This window comes from Puma concolor, chromosome D4, assembly GCF_028749965.1.
Source record: "Puma concolor isolate L17-30 chromosome D4, mPumCon1.1.hap2, whole genome shotgun sequence".
In the NCBI taxonomy this organism is placed as follows: Eukaryota; Metazoa; Chordata; class Mammalia; order Carnivora; family Felidae; genus Puma; species Puma concolor.
In genome coordinates this window covers 56,148,857-56,175,293 of record NC_141679.1, presented here as the reverse complement: position 1 = coordinate 56,175,293, position 26,437 = coordinate 56,148,857, and the positions used below count along the sequence as shown (strand labels likewise).

The 26,437-nt window shown below is 42.7% G+C and overlaps 2 protein-coding genes across 3 annotated transcripts in view; one reads left to right on the top strand and one right to left on the bottom strand.

The window, feature by feature from the left end:
- Positions 1 to 13,347, bottom strand: part of CHMP5 (charged multivesicular body protein 5) — a 15,233-nt gene extending 1,886 nt beyond the window's left edge. The window contains exons 1-7 of the mRNA XM_025926178.2: positions 13,157 to 13,347; positions 12,269 to 12,373; positions 10,800 to 10,846; positions 8,920 to 9,013; positions 8,720 to 8,791; positions 4,311 to 4,419; positions 1,303 to 1,415 (exon numbers count right to left, since the gene is read on the bottom strand). Of these exons, the coding sequence (XP_025781963.1) occupies positions 1,303 to 1,415; positions 4,311 to 4,419; positions 8,720 to 8,791; positions 8,920 to 9,013; positions 10,800 to 10,846; positions 12,269 to 12,373; positions 13,157 to 13,225 (609 nt within the window). The 5' untranslated portion in view covers positions 13,226 to 13,347. The remainder of the gene's footprint in view (positions 1 to 1,302; positions 1,416 to 4,310; positions 4,420 to 8,719; positions 8,792 to 8,919; positions 9,014 to 10,799; positions 10,847 to 12,268; positions 12,374 to 13,156) is intronic.
- On the top strand, positions 13,320 to 26,437 carry BAG1 (BAG cochaperone 1). Of its 2 annotated transcripts, XM_086683360.1 has the most exons (7): positions 13,320 to 14,043; positions 15,447 to 15,575; positions 18,012 to 18,094; positions 19,705 to 19,818; positions 22,455 to 22,562; positions 23,618 to 23,680; positions 24,178 to 26,437. In XM_086683360.1, the coding sequence occupies exons 1-7, from the start codon at positions 13,335 to 13,337 to the stop codon at positions 24,265 to 24,267; spliced, it is 1,296 nt and encodes a 431-aa protein (XP_086539486.1). In that variant the 5' UTR covers positions 13,320 to 13,334; the 3' UTR covers positions 24,268 to 26,437. The 2 variants fall into 2 exon arrangements, with proteins under 2 accessions (XP_086539486.1, XP_086539487.1); XM_086683361.1 differs by lacking the exon at positions 15,447 to 15,575 and having other exon boundaries at positions 13,561 to 14,043; positions 24,178 to 24,435.

The following is a 26,437-nucleotide window of genomic DNA, read 5'->3' as shown; positions in this document are numbered from 1 at the left end:
CTGCCCCCTCCCGCTCACACTGTCTCTCTCGAAATGAATAAACTTAAAAAAATTAAAAAAAATAATTTTAGGTAAGCTGAGAAAAAGCAACCTATAAACCTGGAACCCTGAAATGACCAGAGACAGGGGTGGGGTGGAATGAGCACTAGAGAAAAGTAAGATTACTCTAGACTCAAGGAAGAAGGGAGGGTACGGTAGGGGGAAGATGCACATTCACAGAAATTAGCTATAAGGGACCTTGGAAATGATCTACTTCCCACCTTTTGCTCCCCACATTTCACATGCAGGAAAAACTGATAAGGTTCTGAGAGAAAACAAGAATTTCTAATTTGCTCCAAGTCATACAGTAAACAAAGGCAGAGCTGAAACTGGCTCTCACTCAAGGACTGTGCACACTGAACGTGCACATTGGGAGATAAAGCAAACACCAAGGAGATAAGGCAAACAGAAAAAATGGCAAGAGAAAAACATGACACATTACACCAGGAACTAAGATGGAGTGAACAGGATTTCATAAGCAACAAAATTTTATCTGTTTATAATAATGACAACTGTGTAGCTTTGGACGGGGCTTTCAGTGTGAAGTCCTTTTACATACAAGATCTAACTTGTTCTACACAACAATTATGTAAGATAATTGTAATTATCTGCATTTTACAGATGTAAGGATCAGAAAAGTTCACAACAATTAAGTGATTTGTCAAGGTCTCATAGGGAGTTAGTGGCAGGACTGAGACTTAAACCCAGGTGTCCTGATTCTTTACCTTGTTAATGAGAAACTTTCAACATTAAGTTTTATACTTAAATTATTAATCCTTATTTAAAAAAATCCACCTGGAGCATTCCCTTTTGAATATACTCTCTCTGTAAAGAGAGCTTTCATACTATTCTTCCTTTCTGATTTTAGACTCTAATAAACTTTTGCCTGCTGCTCAAAAAGAAAAAAAAAAGTCCACCCTACAATTAAGCAGTGTGTATGGAAGATAGAACTTTCCTTCACACTGCTGCCCAGCATGGTTCATGAATGTGTTGGTAATGCTTTTCCAGGAAATACTGTCTGAAACCTAGAAATGGCACCCAGTGCAAGCTCACAAGGGTAATTCCTGGGCCTCAGTGACACTACGTACACAGCCTGTCCACAGTCCAATGCAAGAAAACTAGACTTTCAAGGGGTCCCAAGACAATGACTAGCACGGTCTTTCCCCGTTCAAACTTAAGACTACCTTGTAGATTCCCAAATTGGGATCAAGCATAAAACCTTAACCATTTTGCATAGCAAACAGAAAGAGAAAAAGCTTTCACCTTATTCTTTGTGTCAGTGGGAACGCCTTCTGGAATTGCAGGTGCAGATGCCGCTTCATCCAAGTAAGAACTGTCTTCATCAGCCAGAAGCTCGTCACCCAGTGCATCCAACTCTGAGATTGAAACAGTTGACATTTCAAAAACAGTTATGCAAGAAAACTGGCAGCTAATGTTAAGAAAGTTAGCCAAATTATTATGAGACATGAATTTCTAAACAAAGGGAAAAGGATTTTTAATTTTTAAAAAATGTTTTATTTATTTTTGACACAATACAAGCAGGGGAGGGGCAGAGAGAAAGGGACAGAGGATTTGAAGCAGGCTGTGAGCTGACAGTAGTGAGCCCAATGAGGGGCTCAAATTCAAGAACTGTGAGATCATGACTGGAGCCAAAGCTGGACTCAATGGACTGAGCCACCCAGGTGCCTGGGGGGAAAGGATTATTAATCTCTATTTTCAAAATAAAAGATGACCATCTTAAGAAATTTTCAATGGAACTGATGTGGTAGAATCTATGAAAAACACAAATCAAAGTAAAACAAAACAACCATTCCCCACAGGTTTACAAAGCCCTAGTCTTCATGAGAAGAGTCTATATATAGCTATCAGTTGGCCAATTCAAATTAGAAAATCTGGGGGCGCCTGGGTGGCGCAGTCGGTTAAGCGTCCGACTTCAGCCAGGTCACGATCTCGCGGTCCGTGAGTTCGAGCCCCGCGTCAGGCTCTGGGCTGATGGCTCAGAGCCTGGAGCCTGTTTCCGATTCTGTGTCTCCCTCTCTCTCTGCCCCTCCCCCATTCATGCTCTGTCTCTCTCTGTCCCAAAAAAATAAATAAACGTTGAAAAAAAAAAAATTTTTTTAAAAAATTAGAAAATCTGGACAATAACAAATGTAAAAAATTCTCTCAGTTATTGATGAGCTTGAGAGAAGGCAGTGAAAGGAGGCATGAAATCGTTGCATACTGAGTGACCATCACATGAAATCAAGCTTTAAAAATATGTCTATGGTAAAGTGAGTTGGAAGTGACCAGGAAGAATGACAATAGCAGATAGAGACATAGCAGGAAACCCAGGATGGGAAATAAAATAAAGAAATGAATGTGAAAAAAAAAAGGTTCTAGGCAAAAACAGAATGGGAGAAAGAAGGCAGGGGGTGAGAGGAAGGGAGGGGGGAGAGAGAGGAGGAGAAGGAGAAGAGGAGGAGAAGAAGAACTGAGATGGGAATCATGTGACAGAAAATCCTGTGTGAGGTGGTTCTGCCATCTACCTAGTTACTCATGCTAGACACTGACAGACATTTTTTAAAATGTTTTATTTATTTATTTTGAGAGAGAGAGAGAGAAGTGGGGGAGGGGCAGAGAGACGGAGAGACAGAATCTCAAGCAGGTTCCACACCATCAGTTCAAGGCCTGATGCGGGGCTGGATCTCACAAACTGCAAGATCATGACCTGAGCCGAGATCAAGAGTCAGACACTTAACTGACTGCGCCGCCCAGGTGCCCCCGACAAACATTCTTGACCTCCCCTCCTTCCACATCCACTTTTCTGTTTCTGCTAATATCACCTTAGTTGCTATCATCTTTTCTTTAAAATTTTATTTATTTTTTAAATTCCAGTATAATTAACACACAGTGTTATATTCACTTCAGGTGTACAATATAGTAATTAACAATTCTGTACATTACTCAGGCTCATCATGATAAATGTACTTACCCCCATCACCAATTTCGCCTGTCCCCCACCTATCTCCCCTCTAGCAGTTTGTTCTCTATAGTTAATAGTCTGTTTCTTTATCTCTTTTTTCTTGGTTTTGTTTCTTTTTTTTTTTTTTAATTTTTTTTTAACGTTTATTTATTTTTGAGACAGAGAGAGACAGAGCATGAACGGGGGAGGGTTAGAGAGAGAGGGAGACACAGAATCTGAAACAGGCTCCAGGCTCTGAGCGGTCAGCACAGAGCCCGACGCGGGGCTCGAACTCACGGACTGCGACATCATGACCTGAGCTGAAGTCGGCCGCTGAACCGACTAAGCCTCCCAGGCGCCCCTTGGTTTTGTTTCTTAAATTCCACATATAAGTGAAATCATATGGTATTTGTCTTTCTCTGACTTATTTCACTTAGCATAATACCCTCTAGTTCCATCCATATTGTTGCAAATGCCAAGATTTCACTCTTTTTGATGGTAATATTCCATTGTGTGTGTGTGTGTGTGTGTATCCACATCTTTATCCATTCATCTATGGATGGACACTTGGGACTGCTTCCATATCTTGGCTATTAAAAGTAGTGCTGCAAGAAATATAAAGGTGCATGTATTTTTTTCAAATTAGTGTTTTCATTTCTTTGGGCAAAGGCTCCTCTCCGTGAGGCCAGGCAACAACCCCTCCCATTTTTTTCCTATTATCTCCTGCTCATCCTTCAGGACCCGTGCCTGTGCCCACTCCCAACTAGGACAGATTCCCCAGCTATGTGCTTGCTCCATGGTACCCCACACTTCTCCTTCCCAACAGTTTGTGCTCTTGTAATTAATCACTTGAAGTAAGTTTCTTACCCCTGGTGATGGAAGCTTCATAAATGCAGGGACCATATTTTCCTTCTTCAATGTTGAATTCCTAGCACCTAACATAGTACCTGGCCTATGGTAGATACACACGAAGTACTTGCCAGTGACTGTTTCTTGATCTGCTTTGTTGTTCTGAGGGAGAGGACTCCAAAAATAGGGAGAGCAAAATCAAAAGGAAAATGGCAGGGAAACGCAGTGCTTAGATACCAAGCACCAGGTCAGCAGACACTTTTGCCCATATTTTCCTCCAGAGCTTATCTGTCCAAGAGTTGTTAATGGATCATGCACATCTGACATGCCAGCTTCATAAGCTCTTTGCCCAGAGACTGTACCATAAACTAACTCTCACAGAACCTTCACTGGAATTTTAGCATTTGGGAAAAGGTCCCAGGAAGTTGCTCCTTTCAGACTCTAAAACTTTTTTTTCCCAACTGCTTTTCCCATAACATACCTGCTTCCAGGTCATCTTCATCTAATTCTGGGGTGCCATAACTACGGCTCAGTGCTTCTTGGATTTCACTGGCATCTTCCATCATATCTTCTAGCTGGTCTTGTAAATCCTTGTAGAAATGTATATGACAGTTTTCATTAATTTTTTACTATTTTCCTCTAACTAACCCTCACTCCACTCTCTCCTCTGAATCTCAGAAGCAAGCGATTTTTAAAAAGATAACGTATGCAAAATGGTGAGCACATACCAGTTTTCAACAATTGTTAGTTCCCTACCCTTAACTCAGTCCTTGCCTACTGACTGCTTTTAGTCAACAACTGACCAGGTGCTCCGGTAAAGTACAGGTCTGAATAACTCCTGAATGCCCCTTCCAATTAAAAGTATAAAAGAGCTTAATGAATTATTTAAAAATCACAAAACTGAAGAGTCCCATAACAATAACCGTGAATGCCAATGACCACATAATCCTTTTTGGTGATAAAATGTAAACTCAAAATTAAGGAAGAATTAAATTGGGGCACCTGGCTGGTTCAGTCTGAAGAGTGTGTGACTCTTGATCTTGGGGTCATGGGCTTGAGCCCCACGCTAGGTGTAAAGATAACTGAAAAAAAAAAACCTTAAAAAAAAAGAAAAGAGGGGCGCCTGGGTGGCTCGGTCGGTTGAGCGTCTGACTTCAGCTGAGGTCATGATCTCACAGTCTGTGGGTTCGAGCCCCACATCGGGCTCTGTGCTGACAGCTCAGAGCCTGGAGGCTGCTTCCGACCCTGTATCTCCCTCTCTCTCTGCCCCACTCTCACTTTGTCTCACTCTCTCAAAAATAAATAAATGTAAAAAATTTTTAAAAAAGAAAAGAATTAAATTGGTGATCTTGCATTTGAATTTAAGGTGCTTCAGGGAAATCCAAAGTCCTACTGCAAGAACAGATGCCCTTTAGTCTGTCATTACAGAAAGTTTACCTAAAACACTAAATTCAGCCTCCACACTATCAACATTTTTCTAGTTTATGGAGAAAAGGAGGTAATAGAGACAAGCAAATTAATCTTCTTAAGTCAGCCAAAGATGGACCATACTGTGTAGGGAAAAAGACAACAGTGGAAACAACTGGGTAGTACAAAAAGCTGTACTGAGCCAACCCTGAATGGAGAAACAGAAATGGAATCAGGATAGGCTTGATATCCGAGACCAGGCTGGTGAAAATAATTGACTGAGAGCATAAGTCATCTGTGAATGATCTACCTGTGATTAGCTAGAAGACTACAAAGCCAGGAATAATGTAAAAAGCAATCTGAGAAGTGCTACAGCATAATAAAGGGCAGCTAATATAATGGCTAGGAGCACAGACTCTGAAGCTCAAATCTTGCCTTACTCAATGAGAAATAAAGCCTCTAAGCCTTAATGTCCTTGTGCATTAAATAAGATTATTAATAGCTATACCTCATAGGATTATTAAAGGATTTATCACAGTAATACATGTAAAACACTAAGCACTTAATACTATATATCTTCCATTGTGTTAAGGATGTGCAGAGCAACAATATGCTCATTATATGCTGAAAATTCCACAGAGAGGAAAGAGAGTATTGTTGATAATGCAGAAAGTCCAAACCAGCACCATTTATCCTTCAGAATTTTTTAAAATTTGTTTTAATGTTTATTTATTTTTGAGAGAGACAGAGTGAGAGTGGGGGAGGGGCAGACACAGACACACACACAGACACACAGACACACACACACACACACACACAAAGAATCCAAAGCAGGGTCCAGGCTCCGAGCCGTCAGCACAGAGCCTGATGCGGGGCTCGAACCCACAAACCACGAGATCATGACCTGAGCTGAAGTTGGACACAACCAACTGAGCCACCCAGGCACCCCTATCCTTCAGAATTTTTAAAGCAATGCAAAACATTTGAAAAACTCCTCTTGGCCCACAGATTGGAGGTTTGTTTTTCCGTTTAAAGGTGAGGGAGACAGGGGCACCTGGGTGCCTCAGTAGGTTAGGTGTCCGACTTCAGCTCAGCTCATGATCTTGGGGTTCATGGGTTGGAGCCCTGTGTTGGGCTCTGAGCTCAGAGACTGGAGCCCGCTTCAGATTCGGGGTCTCCCTCTCTCTCTGCCCCTCCCCTGCTTGTGCTTGCTCACTCTCTCTCTCTCTCTCTCTCTATCATAAACATTAAAAGAAAAAAAAGGTGACAGGGCACCTGGGTGGCTCCACTGGTTAAGCGTCTGACTTCGGCTCAGGTCATGATCTCACAGTTCGTGAGTTCGAGACCCGCGTCAGGCTCTGTGCTGACAGCTCAGAGCCTGGAGCCTGCTTCATGTTCTATGTCTCTCTCTCTGCTCCTCCCCTGCTCATGCAGTCTCTATCTCTCAAAAATAAACATTAAAAAAAAAAAAAAAAAAAAGGTGAGGGAGACAGTAAAATGAAAAACACTTAAAAAATTTTTTTTTAAATATTTATTTATTTGAGAGAGAGAAAGAGAGAGAGAGAGAGAGAAAGAGCATGATCATGACCTAAGCCAAAATTAATAGTTGGGACGTTCAACTGGCTGAACCACCCAAGTGCCCCAAAAAAAACTTTTTAAAAAAGAAAGCACTATGCTGTATTTTCAAGTGCCAAACTACTATGCTGTACACATGTAACATTCTGCTGTACAGAGAAGCGCTGGCTGAAATTAAAAAGAGTGAAAACACAGAGTAAGTAGTTAGGTCAAGCTCTGTCATGCTATCACATATCAACACAAGTCTCCTCAAGTCATTTATGAATAGGATTCCTAGCAATAGACTTTATGAAAGACACACACACACTAATTAGCACACAAAGAATTAACAGGCTTAATATTGGATAAGCAACACAAAAATAATACAAATACAAGCACTAGACTTGACATGCAGAAACTGAAAAATAGGAAGGCTAGAAACAGAGGAACACACATACACATGGGTAAAATACAAAAGAATGAGTGAGAGCTATCAAACAGTGAAAATGTTTTATAAAGTATTTTAGGAAAACAAATGAAATTCAAAATATATAGTCCAGCCAGAGACAGACACAGACAGAGGCACACACCAAAAGGGATAGAAAGGAGCTCTCTACCTGCCATGTGGGCAAATCTACTAGGAGACAGGAAAAGGATAATTAGATAGGGAATGAGACAGGCAACTACAAGTAAAAGATGGAGAGACAAAACAAAACAGAAAACAAAACAAAAACAACAGAAAAATTCCAGTTTCTATTTTGTTTATAGTGAAGAGCTCTCATTAAAACATAAGGAACCCTATAAACAGAAAATAAAATTCAACTGGATTATATTACCAAATAGCATTGTACAAATAAGACAAACATACATGGAACACTTTTCTTAGTAAATGTCTGGGAAGATTTCACTGAGCTTAACTCTGTAAGCAGAGACTGGTGGAGGATTAGAGAGAAAGCCACAGGCAGTGTAAGGAGGGGTGCATGAAAAAAGAGGAGGAATGTCCTTACTTGTACTGTAGATCAGCACTCTCAGAGAATACCTCTTCAGATGTAGCAAGATGCCAGGAAGTCAGTAAGTACTCAACCAACAAATGTTGCTTGAATCGGGCAACTGCTTTAGCTCCTTTAATAGTCTCTTGTTCATTTGCTCAGCAATCATAGAAACTTTCTGAGCACCAACTACAGCCAGGCATTGTTCAAGGTATGGGATATAACAATGAAAAAATCAAGTCCCTGCTCTCATACAAAGAGACATTCTACTCAGGGATAGAAGTAAAGACCACCACTGTACTTGCAGAAAGGTAGCCTCTTTCCTCTGGCCAGTCACCACTCACTCCCTCTGCTATCCCTACTCGCCATCTGGGCTGTTCCCCTGAGAGAAGTGAGAGTGCTTAGGGCTCACCTCCCAGCCAAAGCACGATCTCAAAAGACATGTTAATTTTAAGAGCCTAATGACATGATTATTAAAAATCTAAAGAGAATTACCAGCAAAAGGAACCAGCTCTACTCCAGAAAGTGTGTTAAGCACCTGACTTATATAGCCTCATTAACACTTGTGACCATCCTGGGAGATGGATAGCAACATCACTACTTTACAAATGTGGAAACAGACTCAAAATCATTAAGTGAGTCAGAAGTAACAGGAAACTGGGGGCTTATTTACTGAGTGCCTATTATATTCTAGATATTATGTATGTAGACACACCAGTTCATTTATTTCATCCTCATAATAACTGTATGTGGCATTAGGATCCTGGTGTTAACAAGGAAACAGACACATTTGGTACCCTACCCCAAAGTTACTCTATTAGTAAATGGCAAGCCCAAGATTCAATCTGTCTTCTGTGTTCTTCCCATTACATTCACATTCATTTGGATTCTTTCCAAATCTACTACACTACATTCTTACAGAAACTAGCATACATCTCACCTCAATCTGGTCAATTTTCACTTGCTTGTATGCTTTCTTCATTTCCTTTACTCCCAGTTTCATAGCATCAACCTAAAAAAGGGTAAGAGAGAACACCATGTTTTAAAAAGCCATGCTAGTGAAATGGTCTTTTAAATACTATGGGAAAAGAACACAACAGTTAAAAAAAAAAATCATGGGAAAAGGTGCTATGGAAGTACCGTGGTCTTGGTGTCCTTCAATGACTGGATGGTGTAATTGGCTTGTTCCATGTTAAATGACTGTTGGGCGAGATTGTCCCGCTGCTGCTCATACCTTTTCAGAATCAATTAAGAATGGTAAATGTGAGCCAGACAGAAATCCTCAGGAAGAAAGTATCTCTAACACTAAATATTTCCTTTAAAAAAAAACCAAAAAACTTTAGGGGCATCTGGGTGGCTCAGTTTAGCGTCCTACTCTTGGTTTCAGCTCAGGTCATGATCTCACAAAGCTCAGGTCATGATCTCACAATCATGGGACTGAGCTTCGTGCTGGGCTCTGTGCTGGCGGCACAGGGCCTGCTTGGGATTCTCTCTCCCTCTTTCTCTCTGCCCTTTCCCCATATGCGCTGTCTCTCTCTCAAAATAAATAAATAGACTTTAAAAAAATTACAAAAAATACACAGAAAAATTGGCAAAAACCATTTAATCACTCTAACACAAGCATCATGATATACCCCTCCAGTCTTCTGTCTTTGTATCTTAGTTATAAGACTAATTTTCCCCTTAATATTACAGCCTTTGCTGTTTTCTATGTTACTATATACTATTTAATGTGTCTTTACAATGTTTCAAATGATTTCCTGCGATAAATTCCCAAAAGGAGAACTCTTGGGGCAAAGGGGGAGACTATTTTTAAGCTCTTCATACATATAACTAAACTGTTTTTCTAGTAGACTGAACTCCTTGAGGATAGGTATTGTATTTGACTAATCATATATCCATGATTAGGCAATCCATCTGGCCTGATATAATGCCTGGTGCTCAAAATATGTTCTTTTTTTTAAAAATAAAGTTTTATATCAAAATATAATACTACTTCAAAGACTTATGTCACTATGGTCTTTATACAACATCAGGAAACCATCTAACTATCCAACCAGCAGAAAATTGGTCAATTCATGGTGTGGGCAAATGGTAGTGGAATATCACCAGCCTGTTAAAAAGTATATCATTCTTAAAAAACTTTTAAAAGGAGAGAACTGCTCATGATGGAGAAGGACAACCTATATATACACAATTTTTCTTCTAAAAAGCCATATGCACATATACCATGCATGCATGAGCAGAGAAAAGAAACTAAGAAATCATCATTCTAAAAATGGTTAATTCTGATAGTAGGAATCTATGTAAATGTTCTTTTCTTCTGTTCATGTTTTTGTATTTTCCAAGCATGTATAATGAATATGTATTACTTAAACACTGCAGGCTACCTAAGAAGGGAATAGTTTTTACCACTCTCACCATGTTAGGCATTATTTCTTTTTCCAATTTTGTCTAATCTAAAAGGTGGTATCTGATAAAAAGGCATTTTAAAAATAAAAACAGAGATATCAACAACCTTTCTAGTTCCTTATTAGCTAATTACATCTGACCCCTACAATCCTGCAGAAGGTCTCATCAGTTGGACAGCCCACAAGGGTAAGCATCAAAGATGCTATCTGGCTTCTGCTCACACACGGAGACATAGTCACCTAAAATAAATTCAGGACCCTTAAATCTATTCTAGTGGGAGGGAACAAATATTCAGGATCCTCAATTTTACAAAAAATAAATAAATAAAAAGGCATACTCTAATTAAATACATAATGGGAGAACCCTATAGATCTGGGTAGTCCAATACAGAAGCCACTTAGCCACATATAGCTACCTAAATTGTTAAGATTAAATAAAATTAAAACTTCAATTCCTTGGTCACACTAGCCACATTTCAAGCGCTCAATAGCCATATGTGGCTAAGAGCTACTGTACTGAACAGCGCATATATAGAACATCTGCCATAGCAAAAAATTCTGTCTAGATGGACAGTGCTGGGGGGAAAGGAGGTTACACTTATAACTTACATCCGCTTTTGCTTTAAAACCCTCAAGGCTTTCTGTTTGACCATATTCTGGGGAGAGAAACAGATATTAATGAAAAGAAGAAGAAAACACACATACAGTAAAAGAAATCTCCCATATCCTCAGACTTACATATCTACTTACTCTCTTCTTCAAAGTTGCAGACATGGTGGCTCCTGGACTCTTCCTCACTTCCCAAGCACAGTCTTTAAGTCTCAACTCATCTGTCTTTGCATCCCACATCTCAGGGTACAGAATTATATTCCCTTTTCCTACTGCATATTATCTCCATGGCCATCCCCAATAGTGCCTATTTTGTATACCCAGTTGCCTTATGGAGATTCCCAACTTGGACATCCTGCTATCCATTCAAACTCAACATGCCCAAACTCCTCAACCTGTTCTCACACTGGAAAAAACTAACAATGGTCCCACCAATCCCTCACTTCTCTAGATTAAGAATCTTTAAATCAACCTTACCTTTCCTCTCTGTTGTCTCTACATGCAGTCATCTTGTTACTGATTTTCAGAACTTACTTTCCAACTGATTACTTTCCTGTCATTTTCATGACTGCCACCAGGGCTTAAGCTTTCATCTCAAGTCCAGATGAGCTTTCCTGCTTCTGGTCACTCTTCATTCCATGCCATCCAACTAAGATGGCTGAGAAAAGCCTCTTGTCACTTTCCTTTCTATACTGCTTCATAAATCTTTTTGTTCCTCCAATGAAGAAGGAAAAGCAGATATTATCTCACAAATAATGTTTCTATGTAGGAGAAACAGTGCTATGTAGGTCACACCAATTACTTCGTGAGTACACAAAATGCTCACACTATAAAGTATATTATCCCCATTTTATAGACAGAGAAACTGAGGTTCAGTAACACTAAATAACTTGTCCTAGCTCAAATAGTTAACAAGTTACAGAAACGGGAAAAAAGTAGGTAGTTCTATATCCACAGTCCAAGCACTTAAATATAGTAATATATGTTTCTAACAATAGAAGAGAAAAACAAGATATTAAGTGACTTTATGACGGTCACACCTAGTAGATAGTGATGGTGTTACTAATAGAACACTGGTCTCCAGATGCCTCGTTCAGTACTTTTTCCCAGCATACCATTCCTTAACCAGTCTATTATACACACCTAACTTGACCAGCATGGCTCATAGTTCTGAGCATGTCCCAGCTCTACTCTCCAGATTGCCACCTTCTCAGTAGAATATGTTAATTCCCATGTACATGATTCTGGACATGTGGTCAGCACTTTCTCTCCACCAGGCTAAACCCCAGCCTTCCTCTCCTATCAGGCTGCAAACTCCCCTCCCTGAAGGATACACTGTCACATATTTTCTCTTTACCAGATTGTGAGCATCTCTTCTCTATCTCACCAGCCCTTACTGCTGGGCCCTATTTCCACAGGTGCTCAAATTAATCTGTCACAGCGCCTTTTGCAGCTGCCACCTCCCTTACCTTGGCAGGACCCTCTCTCATCTTCTTGATCTGATCCTTATACTTCACTAGCTCAGCATCCAGTCGAGAAATCTTCTTGTCAATAGATTCTGCCCTGCTATCCACCTTAAAGAAACAGTGGTAATTATCACAATATACTTACATGAGAAGATGCAGGAGAGGGAAGAAGGGTGGGAAACAGTGGTTCCTGACCAGGCGGACATTTCCAGTCAGAAACACTGGGGGGGGGGGGGGGGCTTTTATAAACTATACTCCACCCCTCAGATTCACATATTCCAGGACCCTTCTCAAGTGTGTTTGAAAAGAAAAATAATTGAAAATCACTGGGTTGAGTTGACATTCCCCTACAATTGGAGACTAGTCAGGCTGAGAGCTCAACCAGAAGGTGTGTGAAACAGGCCAGGGCTGTAGCGCTAATGCTATTTGCTTAGATAAAGGGAGGTGGCTTAATGTGAGAGGCCAGAGTTCTGAATTTGCTGTTATTAAAATCCAGGATCGGGGTAAAGATATGTGGACCCAGGATATCACGTTGAGGGTCCTGATGTGGGAGAGGGATGAGAATAAATGAGGGGTAAAGGTTAGGACTGAAGTGGGAAGGATGTGGGCCTAATGGCTGGTTGGGGTAGGAGGAGAAGGAAAGAGCAAGTAAACACGGCAGTGGGCCTCAGAAGGAGTTGGGTGCAAGTAGGGGGAGACACTGATGGCTTAGGAATCCCTGGTTTGTGGCGTGAGGAATGACCCTGGGTAACAGGAATGAAGGTGTGGTGGTGAGGGCCGAGGTGTCCGGAACCAGGAACGGAATGGAGGGGTAGGAGCCGGGAGCCCAGGGTGGGCGGGGTCGGGAATGTCAGAGTCCCTCAGCCTAGTTATGCGTGGTCGAGTGCCCACCGTGCCAATGCAGTCAGTCAGGCTGGGCGGCGGAGCCTTGGGTTTCGCTTTTCCGAAGAATCGGTTCATCTTGGGCGGCCGCGAAGAAAACCCAAACACTGGAGCAAAACTAGAAACGGAAGTAGAATCACCTCCGCCTCCGCCTTGACTTCCTGCCCCTCCCCCTTGCGCAAGCGCAATGTGCCTATTGCAGTTTCCCGATCCTTTTTCCGGGTTTTCAGCTTGGCCTTCCGGGGAAGGAGAGCTCCCGGAGGTTGGAGGGTGCAGAGTCAGCAGGGGCGTGGCCTCAGTGAAGGGCGTGGGCGTGGCTTCAAGTGAGTGGGGCGGGACCTCGGCTGAGTGGGTGGGGCCGAAGCTGCTTTGGCCGAATTCAGCCGGGCCTGCTCCAAGGGGCGGGGCCGGTAGGCCCGCTGGGCCTGGCCGGGCCGGGGCGGGGCAGGGAAGCAGCGGCCGGGGTTGCAAGGCGCCAAGCTCCTCTCCCACCGCTGGGTGGTCAACTAGCGCGGGTCTGGCGGAGCGCGGTGGCGCGCGGAGACCGCGAGGCGACCGGGAGCGGCTGGGTCCCCGGCGGCGCGCCCCTCGGCCGGGCCGGGAGCCGCGCCAGTCGGTGCCCCCGGCCGAGCGCGGTCCGCCTCCCTCTCAGCGATCATCCGTCCGGAGTGCGGCCCGCGGGCATGCCGGATCCACCAGGGGCGCCGCCACCGGCGCTCGCAGGCCGCGGGTGAAGAAAGTGCGGACTCGCTCGGCCCGGAGCGAAGAGGTGACCCGGAGCGAAGAGGTGGCCGGGAGTGAAGAGGTGGCCGGGAGTGAAGAGGTGGCCGGGAGCGAAGAGGTGGCCGGGAGCGAGGAAATGGCGACAGGCGGCCTCAGCGTGACCGTCACCCACAGTGAGCGCAGACGGCCGGGTGGGCTTCGTGCCGGCTGGGCTCCGTGCCGGTCCACCAAAGCCTGGTGGGGGTCTGGCCACGTGTCCTCCAAAGGCGTGTGTTCTTGTGCTGGTCCCAGCGTCTGGAAATGTGAGGTCTTGTTTGTGTTTGGGACCGGCTTTTTGTGCGGGTCTTGTATCTGCACACCTTTCCAGGGGCCAGTGTATTTTGTCTCAAGCCATTTGCCTTTTGTCTCATCGTCCATGTACGTGCTTCACGTCGTCGTCCTGGTTATATGTCTTAGTGTGCCTGGGCAGTCCTTGTGAGTCTTTGTATCAGCATTGTGTTTGGCCGTGTCGTATATGACTGCTGTGTGTCTGGATACCTGTGTGTGGTGAGTTTAAACCTACGTCCGTTGTTTGAGTGGGATGTGGCTACAAGCGTACGCCTTGGGAACCCTTAGGGTCTGTCTACTGTTGGAGGTGATAGCCAAACAGAGTTAAGTCCACCCAAGAGCTGAACCTATGAAGTCTCCTCAGGACTAGAGGAGACCCCAGGGCCTCAGAATCTGGGGACCAGTATTCTAGATCCTTCAGTTTTGAGTGACCTTGGGATGTCTCTTTTCTAGGCATCTGGTTTCTTCCCTGTGAAGTAGAATTGGTAGCACCTGTCCTGCTGACTTCATGTGGCTGTTGTGCAGGCTCAAGGCATATGCCCAGGACATGGGCTACCTCCTTACTGTGCACATACCTGGAAAAGAATTGGCATTTCTGGTTCAAAAAGAAGTTTTCTGCTGTTTGAGTTTACTCACTCATTGTCTATTTGCTGAGCACCAGCCATGTTTGTGCCCAGATGTGCCCAGTAGAAGAGACCTGGAGGAAAAATAATTCCTTACCCATTACAGCAAAGGAGACCAGAACAGTACAGTACAGAGTACAGGGTAGTCAGGCCACAGGAAGCAGATAGCTTGTGATGAAAAGCATGCCCTTGGAAATCAGATAGATGTGAAGTCAAGCTCTGACTTCACAGTTGGGTCTCCATAGGCAGGTCTTTTAACTTAGGTCCTGAACTTAGTTTGCTTATCTGTAAAATGGGGATTAATAGGTAGTACCTCCTTAATGGGGTTGTTCTGAGGATTAAATAAGATAATGTATGAAGTGAGCCTAGTCAGTCCTTTATGCATATTAAGTGTGTAAAATGCTACCTGATATCACTAGATTGCTAGTTATTATCATAGAGGACACAAAAATCCTTGAGAAGGTTACCAGACAAAGCTGGGCAGATGGGGGGACAGACAGGCTATTTGGAGTAGGTGGCAAATGAACTGGGCCTTGAAGGCTGAGTAAATAAATATAATAAAGTGTCACCCTTTTTTGGTTTATGTGAAAGAGTTTTCTTCATCAAACACTCTTCTCTGTCCCCAGGCAATGAGAAGCATGATCTTCACGTTATCCCGCAACAGGGCTGGAGTGAGCCAATTGTCCAAGACCTGGCCCAGGTTGTTGAGGAGGCCACAGGGGTCCCACTGCCTTTTCAGAAACTTATATTTAAGGGTAGGCATTTCTCTTCCAGCTTTGAGTCCTTATGGCTAATGGGCCTACTTAAAACTGCTTAGCCTTACCTAGTGGTAACTCTTAGTTTTCAAACTGGGATAATTCTTATTTGCTTGTTTAGTCATCCATTCCTTAGACATGTATTTTACTGAGGCCCTTCGATATACTGGACACTTTGAAACATTTGGACAGATGTTAGAGTTGAAGTCCCATGAGGGTGGCAGAAATCTTAACCATTTTTGGTGAAAGTGCACAGGCAGTGTTCCCTGGCTAAGCTAAATTCTCTTCCCATCATATGCGTATGTGGCTCTCCTGACCACTTCTGCAAGTTACTATTAAGTAATTGTGTTCATAGTTGCTGAACATCTGATTTCTCTGTTAGGGATAACTAACTTTGAGGGAAGACACTACTGTGTCCAATGCTCAGCATAGTGCTGACACAGAGATGTTGAACAAACTTACTAGGGGCCTGGATATGGCAGGCCCCGTAGATGATACTGATTTCTGCCAGGACCCACCTCCCCCTCCTATTCCCATATCTCCCATATCTATTCCATATCTCCCATACCTCCCCCCCCCCCCATCTCCTGAGAGATCCCATATTTGTGGTATCTGATGGGGCTAGATTTATCCCATTTGGTGCCAGTCTTAAATAATTTAGTGATGGGAACCATTTTTATTTATACTTCATAGTGCAACTCCTTGTCTTTTTTTATTTTTTAAACATTTTATCATGGAATTATAAAAGGCAATAGAAATCCCTGTTTCAGGGGTGCCTGGGTGGCTCCATTGGTTTAATGTCCCTGTCTTGATTTTGGCTCAGGTCATGATCCCAGGGTTGTGGGATTGAGCCCTGCCTCAGGCTCCACACTAAGCATGGAGCCCGCTTAAGTCTCTCTCTCCCTCTGCCCTTCTCTCCTGCTCTCTCTGTCTCTCTCTCTCTCAAAAAAAAAACAAACAAAAAACCATATTTCAAAATGGAGGAAAGCACAAAGAAAATGCTCTATGTTCTTCTGGATAAAACCCCTCATTATATTTCAGAATGTTTCTTATATTATTTTTATTTTTTAAGAATAAATTTTTTAATGTTTTATTTATTTTTGAGAGAGAGAGAGAGAGAGACAGTACACGTGGAAGAGGGGCTGAGAGAGAGGGAGACACAGAATCCAAAGCAGGCTCCAGGTTCTGAGCTGTCAGCACAGAACCTGATGCAGGGCTTGAACTCACGAACTGTGAGATCATGACCTGAGTTGAAGTTGGACATTTAACTGGCTGAGCCACCCAGGCACCCCTCATATATATACACATACGCATATATACATGCGTATATACATGTATATGTATATACGCATGTATATGTGTATACATATACATGTATATACGCATGTATATGTGTATATACACATATATACACACATGTATCTATACATGCATATATGTATACGTATACTACTTTTAAAAATATACATACATGTATATATACATATATATGTGTGTGTGTATATATATATAATATATATATATACATTTATATATATATATATATATATATTTTTTTTTTTTTTTTTAAGTAGTTTTCACACCCACCTCAGATCCCAGTGCAGGGCTTGAACTCATGACCCTGAGATCAAGACCTGAAGCTGAGATCAAAAATTGGGCACTTAACCTACTGAGCCACCCAGGCGCCCCTCATTTCAGCATATTTCTATCCAACTTTTTGTTTGTTTGTTCAGGCATCCTGAAGTGTGGGTTCTTATTTATGTATGTGTTTTTAGTTGACGAAACTGAGATTATATTGACTATATAGTTTTTATAACAATTTTCTTATAATGCTGAGCCATCAGCATTTATTGTGGCATTCAGGTTTCCTAAAAAAATTAGCTTTAGGGGCGCCTGGGTGGCTCAGTTGGTTAAGCGTCCAACTTCAGCTCAGGTCATCATCTCACAGTTTGTGAGTTCAAGCCCTGTGTCGGACTCTGTGCTGACAGCTCAGAGCCTGCAGCCTGCTTCAGATTCTATGTCTCCCTCTCTCTCTCTCTGCCCCTCCCCTGCTCATGCTCTGTCTCTCTCTCAAAAATAAATAAAACATTAAAAAAAATTTTTTTAAATTAGTTTAATGCCTACAAAGTGTTCTGTACTGATGTATAGCTAATCAATCCCCTATTCCTAAATGTTTGTTTTTCCAGTTTCTCACTATTATGATTAAGGTTGCATTGAAGATTATCTTGTAACACTTATTGTGTAGGCACATGTCCAGTTACTTGTTTAGGATAAATTCTGAAGTGAAATTTCTGGGTCAAGACACTGTCTGAAAAGGTTATTACCAATTTATCCTCTTCTCATTAGTGAACACACTTGTCTGTTTCCTGTACCCTTGCTGAAATCTGTTTTCAGTATTGTACAATTGTTACCACTTGGCATAACTTCTCTTTTCAGGAAAATCTCTGAAGGAAATGGAGAAGCCATTGTCAGCACTTGGAATACAAAATGGTTGCCGAGTCATGTTAATTGGGAAGAAGGTAAATTGCTTTTTCCGCCAGAATACCTGAGAATCAAATGACCAAGGTCTTTTATACACATTTCTATTTAAAAGGCCAAACTGGGGACCCAGATTCTGCATTAATAAAATAGGTCTCTCTAAATACATGTAGCTCCATTCATTTGATAGGATTACTAGTTTTGTTATTCTCAGGCTCTCCCACTCCTGTTGGTTATGGTTTTTACTCTGGGAATTAGGAACAGTTATGCTGCTTCAATAACAGCTCTTGTGTTGGTGGTGGGATCTCAATCTGGTTAAAATGGGGCCTGAGTCAGGCCTTACTTACTTGCAGGGGATTTGCAAGAGAATGTTTTATTAAAATAAGCCTATAGATTTTTAAAATAAGTACTCTGCAAATTTCATCAGTCTCTCTCCCTTTAAACACCCCTTTTACTAAAATCTCCCACAAGGGAAAAACCCTCTTTGGCCAGAAAGAAAAGTTCAGAATAAAGAACTGAAAGAGGAAAAGAGCCAGTTTGTGAGGACAGTGGCCCCTGGGGTGATGAGTGAGGTTTATGGCCAGCCCTGCATTGTGGCACACTGGAATTGTTGGTCATAAGAAGCTTTCTATTTTGTGTGAGGTAGCTGATTCAGAGAGATGGAGAGAGGGCAGAGATTAGCAAAGTGGAGGCAAAAAAAAAAAAAAAAAAAGTCCAGCTGCAGAACGCCGAGAGATTGGCACTTAGGATTTCCCCACAAAGAAGAATGTGATCAATTTGAGGTAGTGTAAAAGCAGGAAGCTACTGGCCCTGACTAATTGTTTAGATGAGAGAAGGGAAAATATTCTAGGTTTCTTGCTCAAGGGTCAGGGGAATAGTTCTGAGCAATGGGCAGAACATAAGGGTTGAGTTTGAAGAAGCTATAGGACCCCTAATTGGGGCTGTCCTGGGATATATGGAGCCAAGTCTCATTCAATTCCGTTTCTACCTCTTTTGGGCTGTGTGATCTAAGATTACTTTACATTAAACCTCAGTTTCATCATCAAAAACACTAGATTGTTCACAGGGATGTGGTAAGGCTTAAAATAATAATACAGGTTAAGTGTTTAGTGCCTGGCAGGGAGGAAATGCTCAACAGAAGTATTCATCATTGTCATCATCATCCTATTAAGTGGGAGAGCTCAGTTGGTGGGTGACACTTAGGAATTCATTTAAAGGAATGGTAGAATTCTACCTGTCTCACCATTCTGGACTCCTTACAGGTAGTCACTATAATTTGTTTCCTCTTGAGGTTTCAGTCTGGAGTCTGCTATGGATCAGCCCCAAGTTTAGGTTGAATCTGGCACTTGGATTGGCTCCATCCTCCCAACCCAAGCTGTCCGGGGCCTGGCCAAATGTTTACTTAGTATCTTCTCTCTAGTCTAGAGTCTTTGTGGGTAGAAAACCCTAATGTGTAATCCTCCTGCTTGCTTTCCAAGAAGCAGCAGAGTTAAGGCTATTTTTTTCTAGGAGAGTGGTTTAGTCCAGTTGTGGTCAGATTTTTTTCTTGCCAGACAAAAGCTACCTTTCTTGGTGATTATTGACTTCATTTTATTTTTAAACGTTTTATTTTTTTTTTTTCTTTTTCTTTTTTTATTTTTAAACGTTTTAGAACAGTCCAGAGGAGGAGGTTGAACTAAAGAAGTTGAAAGATTTGGAGAAGTCTGTGGAGAAGACAGCTGACCAACTGGAAGAGTTGAATAAAGAGCTTACTGGAATCCAGCAGGTCACTCTCTTTGTGGAGATGCAAATGTGTGGTCACCAGGGCAGCCTCTCTAGTCAGATTCCCTGGGTTCAGATCCTGGCTTTACATTTTCTATTACTTTGGGCAAGTTTGCCTTGTCTCAAGTTCCTCACCTGTAAAAATAGACTAATGACAATACCTCCCTCCTCTTAGGGTTGGTGTGAGGATTAAACGATGCAGTTTGAGGGGCACCTGACTGGCTCAGTTGGTAGAGCAGGCCGCTCTTGATCTTGGGGTTGTGAGTTCAAGCCCCACATTGGGCGTAGATCTTACTTTAAAACAAAAATTGTAGGGGCGCCTGGGTGGCTCAGTCGGTTAAGCGGCCGACTTCAGCTCAGGTCATGATCTCGCGGTCCGTGGGTTCGAGCCCCGCGTCGGGCTCTGTGCTGACAGCTCAGAGCCTGGAGCCTGTTTCAGATTCTGTGTCTCCCTCTCTCTGACCCTCCCCCATTCATGCTCTGTCTCTCTCTGTCTCAAAAATAAATAAACATTAAAAAAAAATTAAAAAAAAATAAATAAAACAAAAATTGTAAAATAAAATGATGTACTTTGAGTCTGACACATACTAAGTGCTTTATAAGTATTACTGTCATTGTTATTTTCAAACCCTAGCCAGCATCCATTTGTGCTCCTAGGAGAGCATCTGCCATGCCAGGATCATGTTATTATCTGAAATAGAACAGGTAGCTTCTCTCAGTCCAGTCTGTTATAATGTGTTTAGCAAGGCAAAGAACATTTTGTTGAGGCATAAAAGGTCCAAGTTGAGCTTGATCTTAGAGGATGGTATCCTGTTCATTTCCTTCTATTAGAGAAGGGGTACAGAGACCAAGTAAGGATTGTGAACAGCCCCAAATCACATCTTCCCTCCCTCCCCTCAGTTTATAACATTAATAGATGTATGTTTTGGTTTTAATTACAAAAGTAATACATGCTGATTGTGCAGAACTTTTAGGTAAACATAGGGGCATTAATACCTGTAAGCCCCTGACTCAAAAGATAACCAATACTGGGGCATCTGGGGGGTTCAGTCAGTTAAGTGTCTGACTCTTGATTTTAGCTCAGGTCATGATCTCACAGTTTGTGAGATCGAGCCCTGCATTGGGCTATGTGCTGACAGTGTGGAGCCGGCTTGGAATTCTCTTTTTCCCTTTCTCTCTGCCCCTCTTTCCCTTGCTCTCTCTCTCTGAAAATAAACTTAAAAAAAAAAAAAAGACAACCAATACTAAAGACTGGAATATATTTTTGCATCTTAAATTGATATAATGTTGTGTACACTTTGTAAATTGTTCTATTAGATAAAAGATTGAACATTTTCCTATGTCATTAAAAATTATCATACTTATTGGGGTGCCTGCCTGGCTTAGTCGGTAGAGCATGTGACTCTTGAGCCCCATGTTGGGTGTAGAAAGTACTTAAAACAAAAATAAAATCTTAAAAAAATAATGATCATGTATTTCAAAACTTGCATAATATTGCCACATATGTGAATATGTTATGGTTTAGCCAACCAATTCTTTATTGTTCATCAACCTAATGTTATTTTATCATTATGCATTAATGCTTTTCTGAACATCCTTGGATGTAAATCTTTTTTGACCATTTCTGACTCTTTGGTAGCATAAATTCTCTCACTTGGAATTGCTGGTTAATGTTTAAAGCCTTTACTACAAGTGGTCAAATCTGCATCTTCAATAAACATTCTTAGAGATCCCGCTGTCCACCTGTTGTCACCAGCTAATTGGTGACTGGGCCAAGCAATGTGAATAAACAGCAAGACAGTTTAGTAAAAATAATGTAAATTCTGCCATTTGTGTACACAGGTCTATGTCAGGAATTATTTTAAGGGTCTGCATATATTCCTCTTTATCCTCATAGCAACCCTCAGGGGTGAGGTATCATAATCTCCATATTAAAAATGAGGACATTGGGGCGCCTGGGTGGCGCAGTCGGTTAAGCGTCCGACTTCAGCCAGGTCACGATCTCGCGGTCCGTGAGTTCGAGCCCCGCATCAAGCTCTGGGCTGATGGCTCAGAGCCTGGAGCCTGTTTCCAATTCTGTGTCTCCCTCTCTCTCTGCCCCTCCCCCGTTCGTGCTCTGTCTCTCTCTGTCCCAAAAATAAATAAACGTTGAAAAAAAAATAAATAAAAAAAATAAAATAAAATAAAGTCTTCCAGTGAGAAAAAATAAATAAATAAATAAATAAAAAATAAAAATGAGGACATTAAGTCTCAGATAGGTTAAGTAACTTGCTCAAGATCATAAGCCAGTAAAGGGCAGTCAGAATTCAAGCCTGGGCCCATCAGGCTCTACACCTCGTGTTCCTAATGTCTGCCTCTTGTGTGTGGGTATACACTGGTGACTGGGGGCTGCACTCGGGAGGCATTTGCAGCCCTAGTGGGCCATGTTAGACAGAGTGGCCTGCAGCCTATCACAGTGCATGGGGTGACCCTGGGCCAGGTTTTCTGTTTTTTAGCAAGAGTTGAAGTTATGGGTCTGAGGTGTGGCCCAGCCTTTTGGGGGGATGTAGGCTCAGAGTGTGGCTGCTTCATCAGTGTCTTGGCATGGAGTTTTCTGTCAGCTTCAAGGAACCCTTGCAATAATGCATTATTCCTGTACAGGGCTTTCTGGCCAAGGATTTGCAAGCTGAAGCTCTCTGCAAACTTGATAGGAGAGTAAAAGCCACAATTGAGCAATTTATGAAGATATTGGAAGAGATTGACACGCTGGTAAGTAAATATTCAGCTGAGAAGAACTAGTTTCCTTTGACTATGTTTCAGTCAGTTTCAGTCTTTCAGTAATGCACTCTTACCGTATGAGTATATTGAGCACCCGCTGTGTGTCAGACACTGCTAGTCCTTGATGGATACACAAAAAGATAAGACAGTTCCTGATATTTAGTCACTCACATCACACTAACATAAGGCTTTTGTCATTTTTATTTATGTATACTAATAGCATCCAGTTCTCACAAAGTTGGAACCCAAACGGACTCTGATTTTATGGTCAGAGAAACACAGGGCTTTGCTTTCCTGATATTCATGTGGCTGATATTCCACTGGGCTCATTAGCTGGATGGAATTCAGTTAGACTCATGAGTAGCTCTTATGAGACTATGGGGGCTCATCGACTCCATGTTCCCTTCTGCAGAGGGATGGTAATGGTATTTCTAGCCTGATGCCTCATGTTTTTAAAATTAAAAAAAAATTTTTTTTTTTTTTTGAGAATGAGAGACAGAGAGTGAGAGGGGGTGGGGCAGAGAGACAGGGAGACACAGAATCCGAAGCAGGCTCCAGGCTCTAAACTGTGAGCACAGAGCCCAATGCAGGCTAGAACTCGTGAAACCGCGAGATCATTACTTGAACTGAAATTGGACGCTTAATGGACTGAGCCACGCAGGTGCCCCTGATGCCTCATTTTTGAGGGTGAATTTCTCTGCTTGGGATTCTAGGGGAGTGAGAGGGGTTTGTAAAGAAGAGGCACAGTGAGTTCATGGTGTGGCCAGGACATAGTATCTGTACATAGGACACAGAGAAAGAACAAAGTCTTTGTTACAGATCAGTGTCTATGGCCCAGACATTGAGAACAAAGGGAACTTTTATAGAGGCGAGAGCCATGGGAAGAGCCATGTAAGATAAGATACAGACCAAGGGAAATCATTCCTGAAAATCCATGTCTCATTGACATTGGTGACTTAAGATGCATTTGGCATACTGTGGTGTTCTATCATGTTGTTATGCCATTTTTACTGAGATTGTTTATGTGTCAATGTGTTCTTCCACAGATTCTGCCAGAAAATTTCAAAGACAGTAGACTGAAAAGGAAGGGTTTGGTGAAAAGGGTTCAGGTGAGTTGTGTGGTCAGAGATTACAAAGTTTAATGTGTTTACCTGCGTGTGTGTTTACCTGCTCAAAGTAGGGTAGGATAGAAGTGTGATGTGTGGTGTGGACTTTTTTTTTTGGTTGTTATTTCATGAGCCCAGAACATAAGAGAAAAGCTCCTTTCATGTCCCTGTAATTATATTTGAATTTACTAACTGGGAAGGAAGATCACACAATTCCAGGAGACACTATTCAGGTGAACACTGCTCCCTGAAATTATACTTTCACAGTGGCAAGGTTTCCTGTCCTCACCACCTGCTGGGGGTTGTCGTCAGAAACCCTAGTCCTATGCTGCCTCTGCCCCTGCCCTGCTTGCCTTAGAGCCAGGCCAGCTCCATCCCTACACAGCCTGTTTTGAGTCAGTCACCCACGGGTTCTGCACAATGGCTAAGCAAAGAGCCTTGCACAGGCAGGGATTGGCTAGCCCAGGATGGTCCCTCACTGCCCTGTATTTATGTATTAGGCATTCCTAGCTGAATGTGACACCGTGGAACAGAACATCTGCCAGGAGACAGAGCGGCTACGGTCCACAAACTTAGCTCTCGCTGAGTGAGGTGAGGCAAAGAGCATGTGCTGCCTTGAAGAACAGTGCCACCACCTCTGTCCTCTCTGGAATAGAAGTGACCTGATTTCTTCAGGGCCGCTGGGGACAATTGGCCGGTTGCCTGTTTTCTTGCCCCTCTACCTGTTCTCAATGAACAAGTGTTGTCTGCAATCTTCAGTAGAGCTCCTGTCTGTTTTCTCATTCTGTCTCTGTATGGCTGTGCTGTCCTGCAGCCCACCTTGTCTGGAGAGGGCCTCCCCTCCCAGGTCTTCCCAGCTCTTTTGAGCTTTGGGTGCTTTCTTTGGGCTGGAGAGACCTCCTATTTGGGTTTATAGGCCACCCCCATCTTCAGATACATGAGGCCTTTTTGCCCTTGTGATTCTATAACCTATAGATGTAACCTAGAACCACCAGGAGGTTACATCTAGTCAGGAATGTCGGGAGTAGCTCAGAACAGGTGTTTGGCAATGTGGGGTAGTCTAAACATCCCTCATTGTAACCTAATTCTGGCACAGCTGGCCGGATTGTTGGTTCACAGACCCTGACCTCACCCCCCAGTGACCCTGCCCAGCCTTGGGCCTTGAGATCTCAGAAGCCCATTTCTGGGTGGGGCTTGTATTGATGCTTAGACTTCCTTGTCCTCAGGTAAATCTCTAGTAGGTTAAGGCTGGTATTGACTGAATCTCTGCTTGAAACCAGGCCACAAGTATGGCTTAGTGGGGGCAAAGAGAAGAGTCACAGTGAGGCAGGTAGTGAAGGCAACTGTAAACTTCTCAGGAGTTCTTTCAAAGGCATTTCTGTTTCATTGTACCCTTCTGAGGTCAGTGTTTCCCTCAAGGCTGTTCCTGTTTTTTTTTGTGGCCTTTTCCCCCTACGTTGTTATGTTTTTTAAAAAGTAGTTAATGTACGTACACATCATCAGTAAGCAAAACAATGTTCCAAGTTTTTTTGATGAAGTATGAGAAGCAAAAGCCTTCTGCGGTTCTAGCTATAATTTATGTTTAATAAGGTTGAGAGTGGCTCTGTATGCTAGAACTCTTAACCGGCTTGGCTGCCGTCACCCCAGATTTTCCCACAGTGCCCAGGAGACAGGATTCCCACAGGCCACTCTGAGGCTGACCTTATTTGGCAGAGAGGGAGTCCCAGAAGCCCCAGGAATTTAGGACTGCGCAGGCGGGGCACAAGGCAGTGGCAGTGGGGCATAAGTGGATGAGGCTCCGCCTTGCCCAGCCCACCTTGCACTTTAATCAGCAGTTCAGTATTTGTTTTTATACAGTAGCCCTGTGGCCTTGGGCCAAAACATGTAATGAGAAGTTCCCGTGCACTAGGTGCTGTTCTGAGTTCTTTGGGTGTATTAGTCATTTAATCCTCACACATTCTAAGAGGCAGACAGATAATCTCCCCATGTTAGAGGTGAGGAAGCAGAGAGCTCACGTAATTTCTCAAGGTCATAAGTGGCAAGGCCAGGATACAAAGCTAGATGGTTTGATTTAGAGCCCACACTCTTAATCTCCACTATACTGCCTCCTGACAATGTGGGCTTTCTCACTCCCTCTCATATTCTCTCTTCCTCTCTCTCTTTCTCCCTCATTGGTCTCTACTTCCCCTCTGGCCCTCTGCAGAGCAGCTTGAGTGGTCATAAAGTACAGATTTTACCATGTCAGTCCCCTTAGGATAAAGGCCAAAGGCCCTACCCTGTGCGCTCTCCCTGTCATCCTGGGCCACTCTCCTGTTTGCTGGCTGCTGTGGTCTTCCAGATGCTCTGTGCCGTCTCCTGCCTTGAGCAGGCCATCTCCTTGCCTGTCTTTGCACATGCTGTTCCTCCATTTGGACAGCTCCTTACCATCTCTCCCCGTCCCTACCCCACCCCCTTTCTAGGTAACTGAACATCCCTTGAACTTAAGTCAAATGTCTCTCCATGGAGAAACCTCATCTACTGTCAGAACATATCAAACTCCCATGCGATACCGTTTCCCAGTTTGCCATAACTTTTCTTAACGATGAGTAGCATGATAAACCATGATGATTTATTTGTGGGATTATTTGATTAATATGTACCTTTAACAACCTAGACTCTCTAAGTTCCTTGGGTTAAGGAGTTTCTTTGTCTTGTTAACAACATATTTCAAGCACATCTATTTATAATGGGTGCTCAATAAATATTTGGAGAATAAATGAA